Source organism: Ovis canadensis, chromosome 4 (assembly GCF_042477335.2).
Source record: "Ovis canadensis isolate MfBH-ARS-UI-01 breed Bighorn chromosome 4, ARS-UI_OviCan_v2, whole genome shotgun sequence".
NCBI lineage: Eukaryota > Metazoa > Chordata > Mammalia > Artiodactyla > Bovidae > Ovis > Ovis canadensis.
The window spans coordinates 107,194,088-107,209,263 of record NC_091248.1 but is presented as its reverse complement, the minus strand read 5'-3'; the positions used below and the strand labels follow the sequence as shown (position 1 = coordinate 107,209,263).

General features: G+C 41.8%; 1 protein-coding gene across 1 annotated transcript in view; it reads right to left on the bottom strand.

The window, feature by feature from the left end:
• SND1 (staphylococcal nuclease and tudor domain containing 1) overlaps positions 1-15,176 on the bottom strand; it is a 420,634-nt gene that overhangs the window by 165,520 nt on the left and 239,938 nt on the right. The window contains exon 14 of the mRNA XM_069588315.1: positions 14,674-14,746. Coding sequence (XP_069444416.1) covers positions 14,674-14,746 — 73 coding nt within the window. The remainder of the gene's footprint in view (positions 1-14,673; positions 14,747-15,176) is intronic.

Sequence of the window (15,176 nt, the reverse complement as noted above, 5' to 3'; positions counted from 1 at the left end):
AGTTTGAATGAGAAAGCAAAAGGTTAGACGACCATAGAAAAAAACTTGTGTTTCCCAAAAGCACCCTAAGAAGTATCAGTTCTCAGGCAATGGCTAAGAGTAAGCATGATGCCATCCTCAACTGGGTATACAGAGGAAATGTTCTACTCAAGCAATGAAAAGAGTACTACTAAGTGTATACGTCTATTGACATTTCTTTTCTACCTTGAAATAAAATCATTCTGTGATCTGGCTTAACGTGCATAAAATAATACCCAATTCCCAATCAAATGAACATTCTATATAGGCTCAGAGATAATTCTTTTACTGAAATGACTTTCAGTTTCCCAAATTTAACTGGCTGAAATTATGCTGTAAGAACCATTCAATTTAATCTTTAGAAATGAAGTCACAGCCTTTGAGAGGAAAAACCTGCATTTGATCACCAACAGGAAATACAATGCCCTTGGTTATTCTTTAAGACCAAAAAAAAAAAAAAAAAAATCTGCTTCTAAGTTTAGTGTATAGAAAGTGCAGTTGATGATATCTCTATGCCTCAGACAAAAAAAGTAGAGATAAGTCTACACCTACGTAGGATACGGTATCAACTATAAGCCTGCTCTCTTCCTATTTCAATTCTCTTTCTCTAGCATGGATAACCAAGGCAGTGACAAGCCACATCTCTGCTCCGGTCTGCCAATCCACAACTGTCTCAGAGTTATGGCTCATAATTTGTGGTTTTCCAAATAAACTCCATGTTCTTCCCACCCACTACTTCACCCAAACTACCCCATCCCCATTTCTACAGATTCTAGCTCTCCAACAGACGACTATTACAATCCTTGGTTAAAGAATTCAGTGTTTCTCAAATCATGACTTTTTAAATTCCAGCTCTCCCTGGAGTGATGCTGTCCTCCTACTGACCTCTGCATGAACGGTGGCCCGTGGCGCCTGATACACAGCAGATGTCCTGGGCTGACCTTGGAAATTCCCTTCACATCCTTTCCTAGGCTGTACTGCCTGAATCCATGTCTTCCTCTTTAAAAATCTTCCTCCTGACAACCTTTTCCTTTAAAAAAGAAATCCTATTCTTTTATGGAGCAAATGTTTTATCTTAGGTCAGGTAAGTAAATATAGGATTGCTTTTGTAGATTTTATTTGGGTAAAAGACTATCCATGAGAACTTTGAACAACAGATAAATTCTTTTCATAATCCATGAGCACAGCAATATACTATGTTTCTGACACCACTGAGTGCTTTAGTCATGATATGAAGTAAGTATTTTATTATGAAACAATTATATTTGCTCAAGAATATGGACACCAAAGATAGTGGTCCAAAATTACCAATTTATAACAAAAAAATGTTTAAAGGGGAAAGCATATCTTCCCATTATTTTCAGGCTAATTATTTCTCAAAAAACATGTAATTTAGAAATTGTAGAAAAACCAAATTATAGAAAAACCAATTTATATCAAATAGATGATTACAGTGATAATAGTTTAAAGGTAGTATTCTTATTTTAAATTGTTAAAGATAAACACAAGCGATGGGGATATGAGAAAAGGGCCATTTAGATTTTTAACAATGCTGCTGTTACTTTTCTAAGAAAAAAAGAATTATAAGTTATAGGAATACTACAATAACCATCTTGTACATTTCCAGAAAAAGGACATGAGAATGGTCTAAAAACATAGCTTATACATGGTATGTGACAGTGTGAGTATGGAACAAAGCACATCAACCAGTGTCTGTAACTGAATTATCAATTACGAGGCTATGATTAAAAAGTAACACACAGGTCTGAACACAATTTAAAAGAAAAATGTAGATCAATTTGTATCACTTCTGAAGTCTCTATATGCAAGAGGTGAGAATTTATTACAGAACCACAAAATGGCTTGAGAGATATAATTAAAATAATACGTGCAGAGTAAGGAATTTAAAAGACGGTCTTATGAAGCACAAGTTTTCATTTCATGGGCAAATCAAGAACTCAGAGGCAAGGAAATTGATGCCATGCTAAACTCAGCCTCACCTGAGACAAGAACACAACTTCAGAAAAGGATGGAGGAGGGGAAAGAGAAAAAAAAAAAAATCAAGCAACCTAGGACATAAAAAATGAAGATAAATGTTAAATAAAGATTAGATGATTAAAATAATCTCAACACCCCCTAAAAGTACAGGGTTGGCCAAAAGTTTCAGGTTTTTTCCTAACAATCTTTTTGGCCAACCCATTACCTGGAACATTCATCTTTGCTTGCAGACATTTCAATTTAGGTTCAACAAATTTAAGTAAAAAGCATTGTGGTGGAGTTAATATTTACATTCTTGAAGCATTAATGAAATTACTATAAAATTTGGAAGGTTAAATTCAAGTTTCTGAAACAGAGAAAAAGGACATACATTATGGTAGAAATTATTAAGACATAAAATGGTCAGTGTATAAGAATGCATTAAACTAAAACTTAATCATTTTACTCAATAAAGACTTATAGGTAAATAATGATACTGCTAAATCACTCATGCTAACCTTTGGTCTAAGTTTCTATTTTGTTTTAAGCAGAAATGCTCTAAGAAAATAACTACAGACTATGATTTAGCTAAAGGAACCAATGACTTTTTTTGTGAAAGGAAAAAATAATCCAAATAAACTAAGTATCCAACAACATGTAAGACAATACTAGGTAGATAGTGAACGTGAGGTAAAAGAGGAATATTCATGTGGAAAATAATTAAGTAGAAAAAGGCATGACGCACCCATTATGTGTCACTATTCCAGGCACTGACTCCACAGTTAAGAAATAAAACTGAAGTCTCAGTTCTGAAAAAACCTTCCATCACTTACAAAAGGGAGGGGGGAACAGGAGAGAAAGTGAAGAAAGAAAACAACCCTGCATTTTGATGAACAGATGTATTCTTACTGAAAATTTTCTGATAGTACTAGTAGAGATTATTTTCTTTCCTTGGCTTATTTATATTTGAGGCACTTAAAAACAAAAATTTTGACAGAAAACTTGTGTTAAGAAATATAAAAGTTTTTGTTTTTAAAAGAAGAAAATATATTAACATTCAGGGGCTGATTTGATTTTGCCCAGATAAACTTGCAAATTATTCAGGTCAACATTCTCTTGAGTGAATTAGTTCTTCATAACTGTTCCATATATTTTGAGACAAATAAATATTATGGTCACTGTAATAAAGCCTGGAAACTGATTTGGAAAACATCCCAACCTAAAACTGCGTGAGAAACATGATCCATGTTTCCTTCAAAACCAGCATCTGAAGCACAGAGCTTCATGGCACTGATGGCAGCAAACCAAGCAGCTCTTCTCCTGAGGGATGAGCGCTTAACCTAGACAATTGTGGTCTAGCGCCAAAGGGAGCGTTGACATTCCATGAAAAACGAAAATCACGTGTTAGCACAATGGGAGGGTAAGAAAATGTGTTCCTAGTAAAGTCAGCAGCATGATGTAAAGAGCATGACTTTGGGCTCAGAGATATTTAACTAAAAGTATTTAGGAGGGTGGTGGTCCAGTGGTTAGGAATCTGCCCGCCAATGCAGGAGACATGGGTTCAAATCTCTGGTCCGGGAAGATTCCACATGCTGAGAGGCAACTAATCCACTGGGCCACGACTACTGAGCTCACACATTCTAGAGCCTGTGCTCCGCAGCAAGAGAAGCCACCGCAATGAGAGGCCTGTGCTCACTGCAACTAGAGAAAGCCCATGTGCAACCACGAAGACCCAGTGCACCCAAAAATAAATAGAATAAAATTTTTTAAACAGTACCCAGAATTCCACACATACAAGAAAAATGTGTAATCACAGGCTAAACAATAATGAAACTATCCATAAAGAAAAATAACTTTAAAGTTGCTAGACATGTTGTGTCTTGGGGTACATTTGTAATTCTTCCTAAAGAAAAACACAGATTTCATGCTGCCCCCAACCAGTGACTTTACAACTTGGATATGATGTATTTGCATATGGACACTGTATTGAGGTTCTCACTGTGAGATTCCCAGGCTCTAGACTACCAGCAGAAACCATGTACCCCAGAATATGTGAATGATGGCAGAGAATTCAGACCAAGGGTTTTGGTCAAGATATTTCTTTTGCAGCTAAGAATCTCATATCACTGCCATTTCTGTCTCCAACGGTGCATACGTATTAATAATTATGGTTGTCACTGGTGTCATGAGGCTCTTACTTTTTAGTTTCTACGATTTTTCCCCTCACAGCCTGGGAAATTCCCTTTAAAGACTCTTTAAAATCTGGAGATAAAGGGCTTGACCTAGGGACCCCTCTTCTCCCTTAACTCTCTGGGTAATTTTGTACACTTATCCAACAGGACTAACTCATGCGTGAGGCCCATCCACTTTTCTGGCCTTGGACCATCTGAACTCAATTTTAAAAGATCTAGAATTGCAAACCCTTGTGGCATATATTTGGGAGGAAAATTATCATACGGGAAAAGCAGCATCAACAGTTATTTGCACTGGACATTAGGATACACATGCATGACACCCACCTTTCATCCTCTACCTATGACCTCCGAATCCAGGCAGTGGCCAAATTCTACTAGTTTTTCTATCAAAGTAGATCTCACACTTATCTTTCTTCATTCCCTGCCAAAAACCTAGTTCCAGCCACCATTCAGTACCCCCTCAGTACACTGTGAAGTCCTCCCCTAACCAGGTAAGGATACAAAAGCTACTGTTCATTCCGCAGAGTGGCCAGAATGAAGTGAGAAATGCTGACTTCATTACCACACTTGCGTGCCACTTTCTGCCACAGGACCTTCTGGTACATAATCATATCCTTCAGCGCTGAATAAGACCTCCAACTAATTTCTTTTTTAGCCCTCAACTTAAAATCACTTAAGACATGGTCTCTGACCACATGGAAGAGGGTACAACCGTGATGATACAAGTCTCAAGTTAGGTCAATAACTTCCCAGGTACCACAGATGGTAAAGAATCTGCCTGCAATGCAGCAGAGATGCAGATTCAATCCCTGGGTCAGAAAGGTTCTCTGGAGAAGGAAATGGCAACCCACTCCAGTATTTTTGCCTAGAGAATTCCATGGACAGAGGAGTCTGGTAGGCTACAGTCCATGGCGTCACAAAGAGTTGGACACAACTGAGCTAAAACACTTTCATACTTCTATTACAGTTCTAATTAGAGACCCAGCTGCATATGACCTAGAAGGACTGCACCTGTCCTTTGTAATGTTGCATCCTCAACACCCAGCACTGTGCCTGGAATATAATCAAGTTTAAGTCTCTCAGTTGTGTCTGACTCTTGGGACTCCATGGACCACAGACCACCAGGCTCCTTGATCCATGGGATTTCCCAGGCAAGAATACTAGAGTGGGTTGTCATCTTCTTCACCATGGGATCCTCCAGACCTAGGGATTGAACTCTGGGGGTCTCCTGCATTTCAGGAAGATCCTTCACTGTCTGAGCCACAAAGGAAGCCAGGGGCTATAATAAGCTTTCAATACTTATTGTCTGATCATTCATTCATGACTCAACATGTCAAATGCATCTAAAACACAAGCCAGACAGCACAGGTTAAATACCAAGGGAAGATAAAGAGGCAGTAAAAGAACTCAAGAGAGGAGTATAGTTTGGGACTTGAACTAGATAAAAAGGAAGGAAGGAATACAAATATTACCAATGAGGATGGATGGATCATTTTCAAGGAATTTCCATATGCTAGGCAGAACGCCTCGCCTTTTAATCACCACCACCACCACCACCACCACATGAACCATTGGTCTCTCTCATTAGGTCAATGGTTCTAAATACTTTGGATGTATTAACTCATTGAAGCATACCACAACCTAATGAGGTAATAAGGCCCCTTATTACATTCATTTTACAGATGAGAAAACTATGGCACAGAGAGGTTAAATAACTTCAAGGTGACAAAGTAATAAAAACACTGAGCCAAGACCTGAATCTGGTGATCTAATCCTCGGGCTCCTGCTGCTAACCAGGTTTTCCATACTGCTGCTGCATTCTAGAAAACAGGCCATCCTCCTGTTGCATCCTTTTACCAGACTCTCACTTCTAGTTACTAACCAGCACAGTTAACCATATATCTAGGATCTAGGGGGTCACATTCGTTCAAACGCAGCTTCATGCTGTTTAGGTCATCCCTTGGTAAATCAAACCTAAATCAGGCTCTGTAAAGAGATATAAAAAAGATAGCATTTTCTCAGGAGTTTAGCAACTACTAAGGAAGATCATTGTACATACATCAACTAAGATCAGTTACCAATCAATATACTAACAAATACAAAATTACGGTAATAAGTGATTGCCTAAATGCTGAAGGAAGGCACCATGAGAAGGCAGTGAAGATCAAAGGGGAAAATTGCCAGGAAGAAGAGAAACAGCCTGAAGAAGGAGGAGGGCATGGCCAGGAGAGAAGAGACAGTTACTCAAAAAGAGCTCTTCAATAATGCAGTTGCAGTCAGCGGACTGACAACTTGAAATAATGGAATAGAATGGATATGAAAATATTCTCTATGGTGGTTGAAGTAGCCAGGCATGTTGCCGTAATGTCCTACAAGAGAACACAGGTCTTCCTCCAAATTCAAACACTCCTAAATCTAATCTTATAATACAAATTCTATCATTTATTCCTGATAATACCCTTTTCATGAGGAATTGAGGCACAAAATTACTAGGTAATTTCAAAGTTGCCCTAAGGTCTGATTCAAGGATATTTATCTGGAAGTCAACACTGCGAGGAGTGTCCAACATTCTGTACAACATTCTGCAGGGAATAAGTTGGAAGCATGCTAAATAAAGCCTTAAAACTCGAGTAAGCAGAATGTCTGGGTTAGTAAAATGACTTACTTTGAGATGTTTATATAAGCGATAGCCACAGGACAAAATGAGTTCAATCTAGGGCTAAGTAGTGTTATGACGGGGAAGTGGAGAGTGAAGCCATGGCTGGGCAGAAACGTTTCAGGTTTTATCACATCACTTGGCAGTCATGGCACAAACTGAACAACTCAATCGCACACCTGAACCTGGGAATCAGAAATTTTATCAACTGCCTCCTGCATACCCGAATATTCGTTTAGCCAGGCCATACCAGGCTCATTCAGCCAATTTGGACCCACGAAACAGACTCATAGAACAATCTCCCCATACGCCCAGAGCACAGAAAAGAGATCTGAGAGCATGAACCAGTGGAAGCAGAGTCTATACCACAGGCAGCTCTCTGAAAACAGATGACATTTTCTCTTTGGAAGAAATGCTCCAGGACTCCCTCGATTTCCTCTCTCCTTTCTTTGAACAAAGGAAGGAAGACAAAAAAACTGTAGCTCAGGCCACTTAAATGAAAGGGAGGACTCTGCTTCTCAGAGCTCATTTGTATGCATCCCTCTGAGTGAAGTCAGTTAAACAAGAAATCAGAAGGGAATTAGACAAATGTGCGGCAGAAAAACTTCCTGAAAACAGAATTCACTGCAGGAGCACATCAAGTCTACAGATTATTTTGGAAGTAAGACATTTTACTGAAAGAAGAAGAAAAAAAAAAAAAAACACACAAAAAAAACCTGTCTCTAAAAATGGTCCACCTCTGGGCAAGTCACCTGATCAAACATATCTTCAGAGGTGCTGAATTTAAGAGCTGGAACACATGTCTAGATACAGGGCCCTATCCTCAATGTCCAATCCTTCTATGTCAACTTACTAAGACACCTAAATTTTCCAACACAAAAGCCTGTTGGTGAAGAAAACAGAAAACCAAGAAAGGCAGGGGCATGGAATGGGGCATTTTGCAGATGAAAGAGACATATTCACTTTAGAATTTTATTTCTTTTTTTTTTTTTATTTTTTTTAATTTTAGTTTTTTATTTTTTAAATTTTAAAATCTTTAATTCTTACATGCATTCCCAAACATGAACCCCCCTCCCACCTCCCTCCCCATAACAACTTTCTGGGTCATCCCCATGCACCAGCCCCAAGCATGCTGCTTAAAAGAACTTCTGCAACCAAATGACTCTTTACATTTTCAGGTATAGAAGAGCCAATAAAAAACAATGTTATAAGTAGTCTGGTGTTGCAATTGCCTTGCAATTGCCTCCCCTCTTAAAGGGAACTAGGAAAATTCATGACTTCTATACAAATATAAAATGAAGATGTGTCAAAATTTTATTTATCCACTTATTAATGAAGGAATCAGAAAGATTTTATAAGTGATTCAAAGCAGGGTCTGGAGGAGATATATAGATCCTGGAGAAGGAAATGGCAACCCACTCCAGTATTCTTGCCTGAAGAATTTCATGGACAGAGGAGCCTGGTGAGTTACAGTCCATGGGGTCACAAAAGAATTGGACATGACTTAGTGAGTAATGCGTCCACTTTTATCCAAATGCTTCCACATTTATACAAACAGGAATCATTTGCTTCCTTATCAGGTTTTCAGATGAAATTCTCTCTCCATAGGTGTGTGAAATGCCCCAGATAAAAGCAAAGGGGCTATAGCATCAGATAACCCCAAAGGATTTACCAGGTAGCACCCAGCATTCCACTGAAAGGATACCCAATAATCATCTTGCCAGTTTCAAATTCTACTAACAATTTCTCATGATGTTCCCAACAAAATAAAAGAGGTGAGAGAATATGTCCTACATTTAGTGTCTAACAGTGCAAAAAAAAAAAAAAAATTGACAATAGAACTCAGTTGAAAACTGGATTAAATTTGTAAAAGGAGGTGCTTAAATACAACCACTAACTGTGATAGAAGCTGAAATACAATCTTTTTAAAATTCAAGCATTTCTTTGCAATTTCATTCAGAAACATGTTCAGTCTAAGAAAGATAAGATGTCTCTCTTATTCCCATGGAAAGCATAAATGCTTTTGGGTTTCTTTAGAAGGCGAGACGGATATTGCTGCAGTTCTGGGGAGTGTGAATAGGAGAGCTTTACAAAACAAGAACTGGCCACACAGGACTCCAAGGGCTGCAAGAACTACGGACAAAATGCCATAAAGCGATGCCCTTGGCCATTAGGGAGGGTGACCAGCTGAAGCCAACTCTTCTACAACCAAAGTCTGCTTACAAGCTCTCTTGCAGAAGGAGAGGGGAGAAGAGAGCTGTGGGGAGAGATGGGAGGATGGGGAGGACAGGAGGGAATGGGAGAGGAGCGGGGAGGGGATGGAGAAAGGAAAGGCTCAGTAGATGGAAGAAGGAAGAGATTCCCAGTGCGGCAGCCACTCTGCTCTTGCAGTTGCCTGGACCACAGTTGCCCTGCGTTTCTAAGACTGTTGGGAGACTGCTGGTTGATGAGCTGCACCCTGCAGTCTGACTGGAGTGACAAGTTCCAGAACCTTCTGTGGGGGGGGGGGGGGGAGAGGAGGAGTACAACAAAGAATAGCACCTTCCCCGAAAGTGGCAAAAACCAAATAGCACGTGAGAACCCAGCACTGGCGCTCAGCATGCCTTCCCCATGAGGGGCTGTCAACCTCATGGAGCACACGCGGCTTCCAGCAGCAAGGTCAGCAGCCAGGGCGCTGACCCAAGGGGAGCAAATACACGGTGTGAAGGGAGCTCAAGGGCTAAGCAACCGAACTCCCAGGCAGGGCCCTCGGCCAGCCGTGACCTTGTGCAGTCAGCACAAAAGGGACCTTCGAATGTTAAGGAGATTATTCAGAGGCTAAGGGAGAGCCAAAGAGGGAAGAGCTACGAAAACAAGAAAGGAGTGTTGGTACTAGCAAGTCACTGGTGATGAGAAGCTGAGCGGGACCTTAGAGTCAGCAGTCTAAACAAGCCAAGCCGGAATACACACAGGGGAAACTGCAGGTTAACACAGATCTAAGTTATAAAGCTCCCGTGTGACTGTACACCATCCCCAGACTTGCTGGACAAACCATATTTTAAATCTCTTAGGCCAAAAATGTTTTAAAACTCTTACACTGAGGCCCAACTCCATTCGGAGCTAAAAACAGACAACCTCTATAACAGTTCATAAGCCTCCACCGGAAAGGCTGCTGCCAATACCCTGAGGACAAGACAACAGGGCTACTCAAGTTGAAAAAGGCGCTGCAAAACCAGAACCTGGAGGCAGAGGTCAGGAGGACATGTTTAACATCCTACCTGGTTATTTATTCTAAAGGAATACTTCCATCCTCTGTATTTACATGTGAGACCCTCACTGGCCAACTCTGCAGGTCTTTGCTTCACAATTTAATGGAGAAATAAGGACCTGAAAATCTAACACTGCCCCACCCCATCCACTTCCCACCCCCATGGCCAGTCTTTGGACTATTCCAGGCCACGGTTCAGCACATTCGTATTAGTAATAGCATGCATTTCCAACAAAAACCAGTCATGGCTAGAGGAGGTTACTAGGAAGTGACTATGTAATGTGAGCAAAGAAGACAATTTTGAAGTGAGCCCTGTGGGAATACAAGAAAGGACAGAAGAACAGAATAAAGAACAGCAAAATCTGCTTCTGAGTTGTCAGGATTCCCTATCACGGAAATGCAGAAGACATCTGGGAGGTGGACTGGCCCATCCTAGTAATCGGACCCGTTCTGGGACTGTTAGAAGTGTGGCTGGAGTGGATAGGATGCTGGACGAGGCTCTAGTCTCTCGTGTCGTCAACACACACACATAGCTCCACACGCACCCCAGAGGAAACGACACAGCAGCGAACAGAGGGACAGGCCAGCGGTCACTAGGATGCACCTGGTGCCAGTGAGCGGGGCAGAGGAGAAGCCGGTGCACGTGGGCTGCGGCCTGAGGAGCGGGGCGCTCTCTCCTGCCTCAGAACTGTAACTGATTTGTCTGATTTACCAGAACAACAGTAAGCCATGCACCAGCCACATCTTATTGCCTGTTTTGCACGTTATATCTGCGGGAGATTGTATTTATTACAGAGTAGGCTACAGCAAAAACAATAATAACCCGGAGATAAGCAACAGCCTTACATCCCGCTAACTCGCATTCTGACTTTTTGTGTGTCGGAGAGGTGGGGAGTGGAGACAGGATCAGGGAGAAAGAAAAGGCACTAATAATGAAAACAGGGTTGAATGAACAGAAGCAGTTGCCACAGAACCACTCTACAAATGCAGTCAGATCTAGCACCAAGTCGATCGGATTCTCAGTGGGTTTCATGCTCACAGAACCGTCCTGGCCTGGAGGGGAAGTGGACAAGGGGAACAAGGACTGTGGTGACAGGTGCGTGTCATAGCCTATTTCCTTCACCTTTCAAAAATCAGAAATAAAGGAAACCAGCAACTGTTTCAGGACCCAAACTCCCAGATTTTTTTCCCCCCTTAGTGGATACCCTGAAAAACAGGAGCACAGATGCAGAAGAGTCAAGTTTATCCTAGCCCCAGTCAAAAGGTAGGTTTGTGCATCTGGCATTACAGATGCCATGAACCTTATGAAAAGCACTACATTCCATTGACACTGATGTCAAAAATCATCTACTTTAACAAAAATCAAAACCCAACACAACCTAAACACTGGGGAGCCATCGTAACATTCTTGAAAAGTCAAAAACTGTGATGAGTTCTCATGTAAGAGCTCAACTGGGGACAAGAGAACTCCAAGTTAGAAAGCATGCTTGGTAGCCAACATCTATCAGCCCAGTCCAGCCCAGTCCCAGGGAAAGCTGATGGTTGCACATGAAATGGCCTGCTTGCCTCAGCACCATAGGATGAGGCCAGCATCCCACCTGCCCAAGCAGAGAGTCAGCCACTCACTCCTACAGCTGGCTACTTAACTCCCCACAGCAGGGAGTCAGCCAAGCAGGTCTTGCACTTGCTAACTCTCCACAGGAGGCATCTTCATGCACTCCAACCCTGACCCGTTGAAATCGATTTTACAAAACAGAAGAGAAGAGATAGGAACAACGGGTAGAAACCCAACTCTAAGAGTGGGAGGCCATTAAGACTAGAGCAAGTTTATGGGTTATCTGTCTCCCAATCATGATCTATAACCTCCTCCACAGAGCATATTACTTGAGTGGGTTTAGAAAACAAAATATTAAGAGCACATATGTTTTTTCTCCCTCAGGGATGTGTCCTGGGGTGGGGTGAGAGGTCCTGCATGAGTATCAGTTCACAGTCAATGTCGTGGTGGCATACGGCATATACTGTTGGCTCAGTGAGCACTGCCGTTTACCACAGCCTGCAACTGAGAGGGTGGCCAACGAGGGGAGGGAGGGACACAAAGATTAAAAAAAATTTTTTTACAAACTTTAATGAAACCATTACACGTTTGTATTAGATGACCTTTATTCCGATGTTTGTTAGTTCACCTGGATGTAAACCATTGGCCTGACTGACCCCACCTGACCACGGGTCCCTCAGTAACATTACTGGAACACTTCAGGAAACTGGAGACCCATACATCACACTTAAATAGTGCAAGAGAATTCAACACACACATACTGAACATGATACTGTGACAGAAAGAAGAGAAGGTTAGAAAAGGGAGACAAAACTCTTCTGTTAGAGAGGGCACCAAAAAAGCCTTTAATCTAAACTGAATAATGTGTGATGAAGGTGGACAAGGTCATTCTGACATCTATTGAATGGAATAGCTTTTTCACTTTCACTCTCCCACGTGATCCAGCTATCCTCTTTTATTTATGTGGTAAGTGGAGGAGTTTGACTTGCATTTATTTTTGAGTAATGTAAGAACAAACCAATCCTCCAATATCTAGGCAGCAAAGGGAATAAAAGGATGCATGAGACTGAACTACAGTTTGGGGTGGGGGGCGGATCATGAAGACAAGTTTCCTAAGATTCATGGCTACCAAAACACAAAACCCACACAAAGGAAACACATCAAGGTAGGAGGCAGTATGAGATTCAAAGATAGCATTGAAGATTACTAGGACACTGTGCTGGGAATGCCAAGAGGACAATCCCAAAACAAGTGTAACTCTGCCTCAAAAAGCCATCAAGGGCCTCACCTCGATCCCAGTGGGCACTCTAAGCATGGACACGAACCCTGCAGGCCAAAACAGAGCACCATCCCAGGGCTCAATTCAGCTTCTGGATGGCCCCAGAGTGTGGGCCAGACAAGAGCTTTGGGGCGGGCACATCTGCTCTCAGTGCAGGAGTCACCACTATGTTTCCCAAAATACAACTTTCTCCCCCCTGCAGTCAAAAAATCAAAACAAAAATTACCCTTTGATTTGACCAAAAGAATGACATTAAAAGAAATATGGCTGAGAAGGCCACAGCAGATACAGAGAGAAATTAATACGCACATGAACAATTCCTCAGCATGGTAAACAAGAGAGGAAACTCGCCTGATACCAGGGAAAATCACCTGTGAAACATAAGCCTCAGTAGACGCAACATAGTCACTTGCAGCTCAAACGCCAGACTTCAGCTACGAGGGATACACAGCAATGTACCTCACTTGATAAACAGTGGCATGATATCTTGACCGAAGAGCAATTAATATAGGCCACACTATACAACCTGTAGTATGCAGTGACTGCTACAGAGAGGGAAAATTTAACAGAAGGCCAGTGGTTGATACCCACAGGGGAACACCACACTAAGGCAATAGAGAGCTGGCCAGATGGGTTTGGAAGTCATCACAAGGCTACAGGAAGAGCCCGAGTCAGGCTTGGGAACACAACAGAACAAGATACACTGGAATTCATCACTGCTGTGGGCTTGGCTGAGCTTCTGTTTACAATAGTATTTTCTTCTTGGTGCCCAGGGCCAGCTGTCCAAATGTCCAAGCTGAGGCTGACAAGCTCCTCCTCTGTCATGTCCCCTGGGCTATGTGCTCTCTCTACACAGGACCCGGAGCCCCTCCTTACCCAGTAGTGACTATGGGAGAACTGGATGGCGTGTGTCCCAGGAACAGAGGGCGAAACTGACAGCCAACAGGTCTTCCCTGGCCCCCTGATCAAAATCAAACTCAGAACCCTCACTACCGCCTTGGGCTGCTCTATGTCTCTTCCAAGCGGTTGCTCCCTGGCACTACTGTTGTCTCTCTTTAGTGCTTGCATGTAGGGACCTTATCTGTCTTCATCTGTCCTGTTCACTGTTACATCCTCACTGTTGAGAACAGTTCCAGGCACCGTAGGTACTTGCTGAATAAATGAATAAACTGTCTCAATTAACAAAGGTATCTAACTCAGACACAGAAGTTCCTAAATATGCAAGTTAACATCCTAGTCGCAAATAGTCATTTGGACACAGCCTTTAGGCAGCTGAAAAGTATCCACATCACCTCTTCTTTTCTATCATCTAATAGATCTGTTAGCTCAAAGGATGCTCACAACTTTCCAGCCTCATTCATTAGGATTTGACATTTTTTTTTCACTAAGACTTTGCAGTCATAGAATTAAACAGAAAAATTTTTTTTTTAATTTAAGGTAATTTCATTTTAAGACAACTCGAGAGAAATATCTTCTAACTCATGATAATAAGAAAATGGAAAAGCAACTAAGTAAAAATTCAGGTGGAGAGCTGGGAGGTTTTATGCCCTGGTTTAAATTCTGTTTTCCCAGAGAATAAAACAGGATCTCTACAGAGGCATTAGCAGAAGCCGTGGAAAAACTCACATTCAGTGCCTGAAAACAAACGAGCTACAGAAAACACATAAGCGGAGGCCCTTCAGTGAAGCAGCAGCCAAGCTCTTGGCGCCTCAAAGTCACATGGCTTCATTCAACGACACAACTCACCCCAGATATGTCTGCGACCCGGTGGATAGGCACTTCCTTCTTGCTATGCAATCCTTTGCCATTCTTAATAGCTCTGTAAAGAAAGAGAAAGGGGAAAAAAAGGGCTCAATGAAAATACAAACCACAGTGGGAAGGGGTAAGGAGGGTGGGAAAGGGGGCAAGAAGAGAGGTCAGTTCACTGGGCATGTGTGACTACAGAGGGCACACTGCTGAGGAGCTGGTGTTATTCAGAACATTCCATGGCAGGGAGGGTACGCGTCTGCTCTTCCCCTAAGCCCAGTAACCATGGCTTGGCTGCTAGTTAAGGCCAACTGTTCACCTTGTTATCAGAGAGAGCTCCCTAACTTGTCTCCAAATGAAAGGCATTGTTCCAGGCATAAAAGAAAAATCAGTTGGAAGAGCACATTCCTAAAAAACAGAAGTAATAATGTTTCTTGAAGTAATAATGTTTCTTTCTGGGTTTAATCACATGAAACATTTTCAATGCAATGTATGTACCTAGC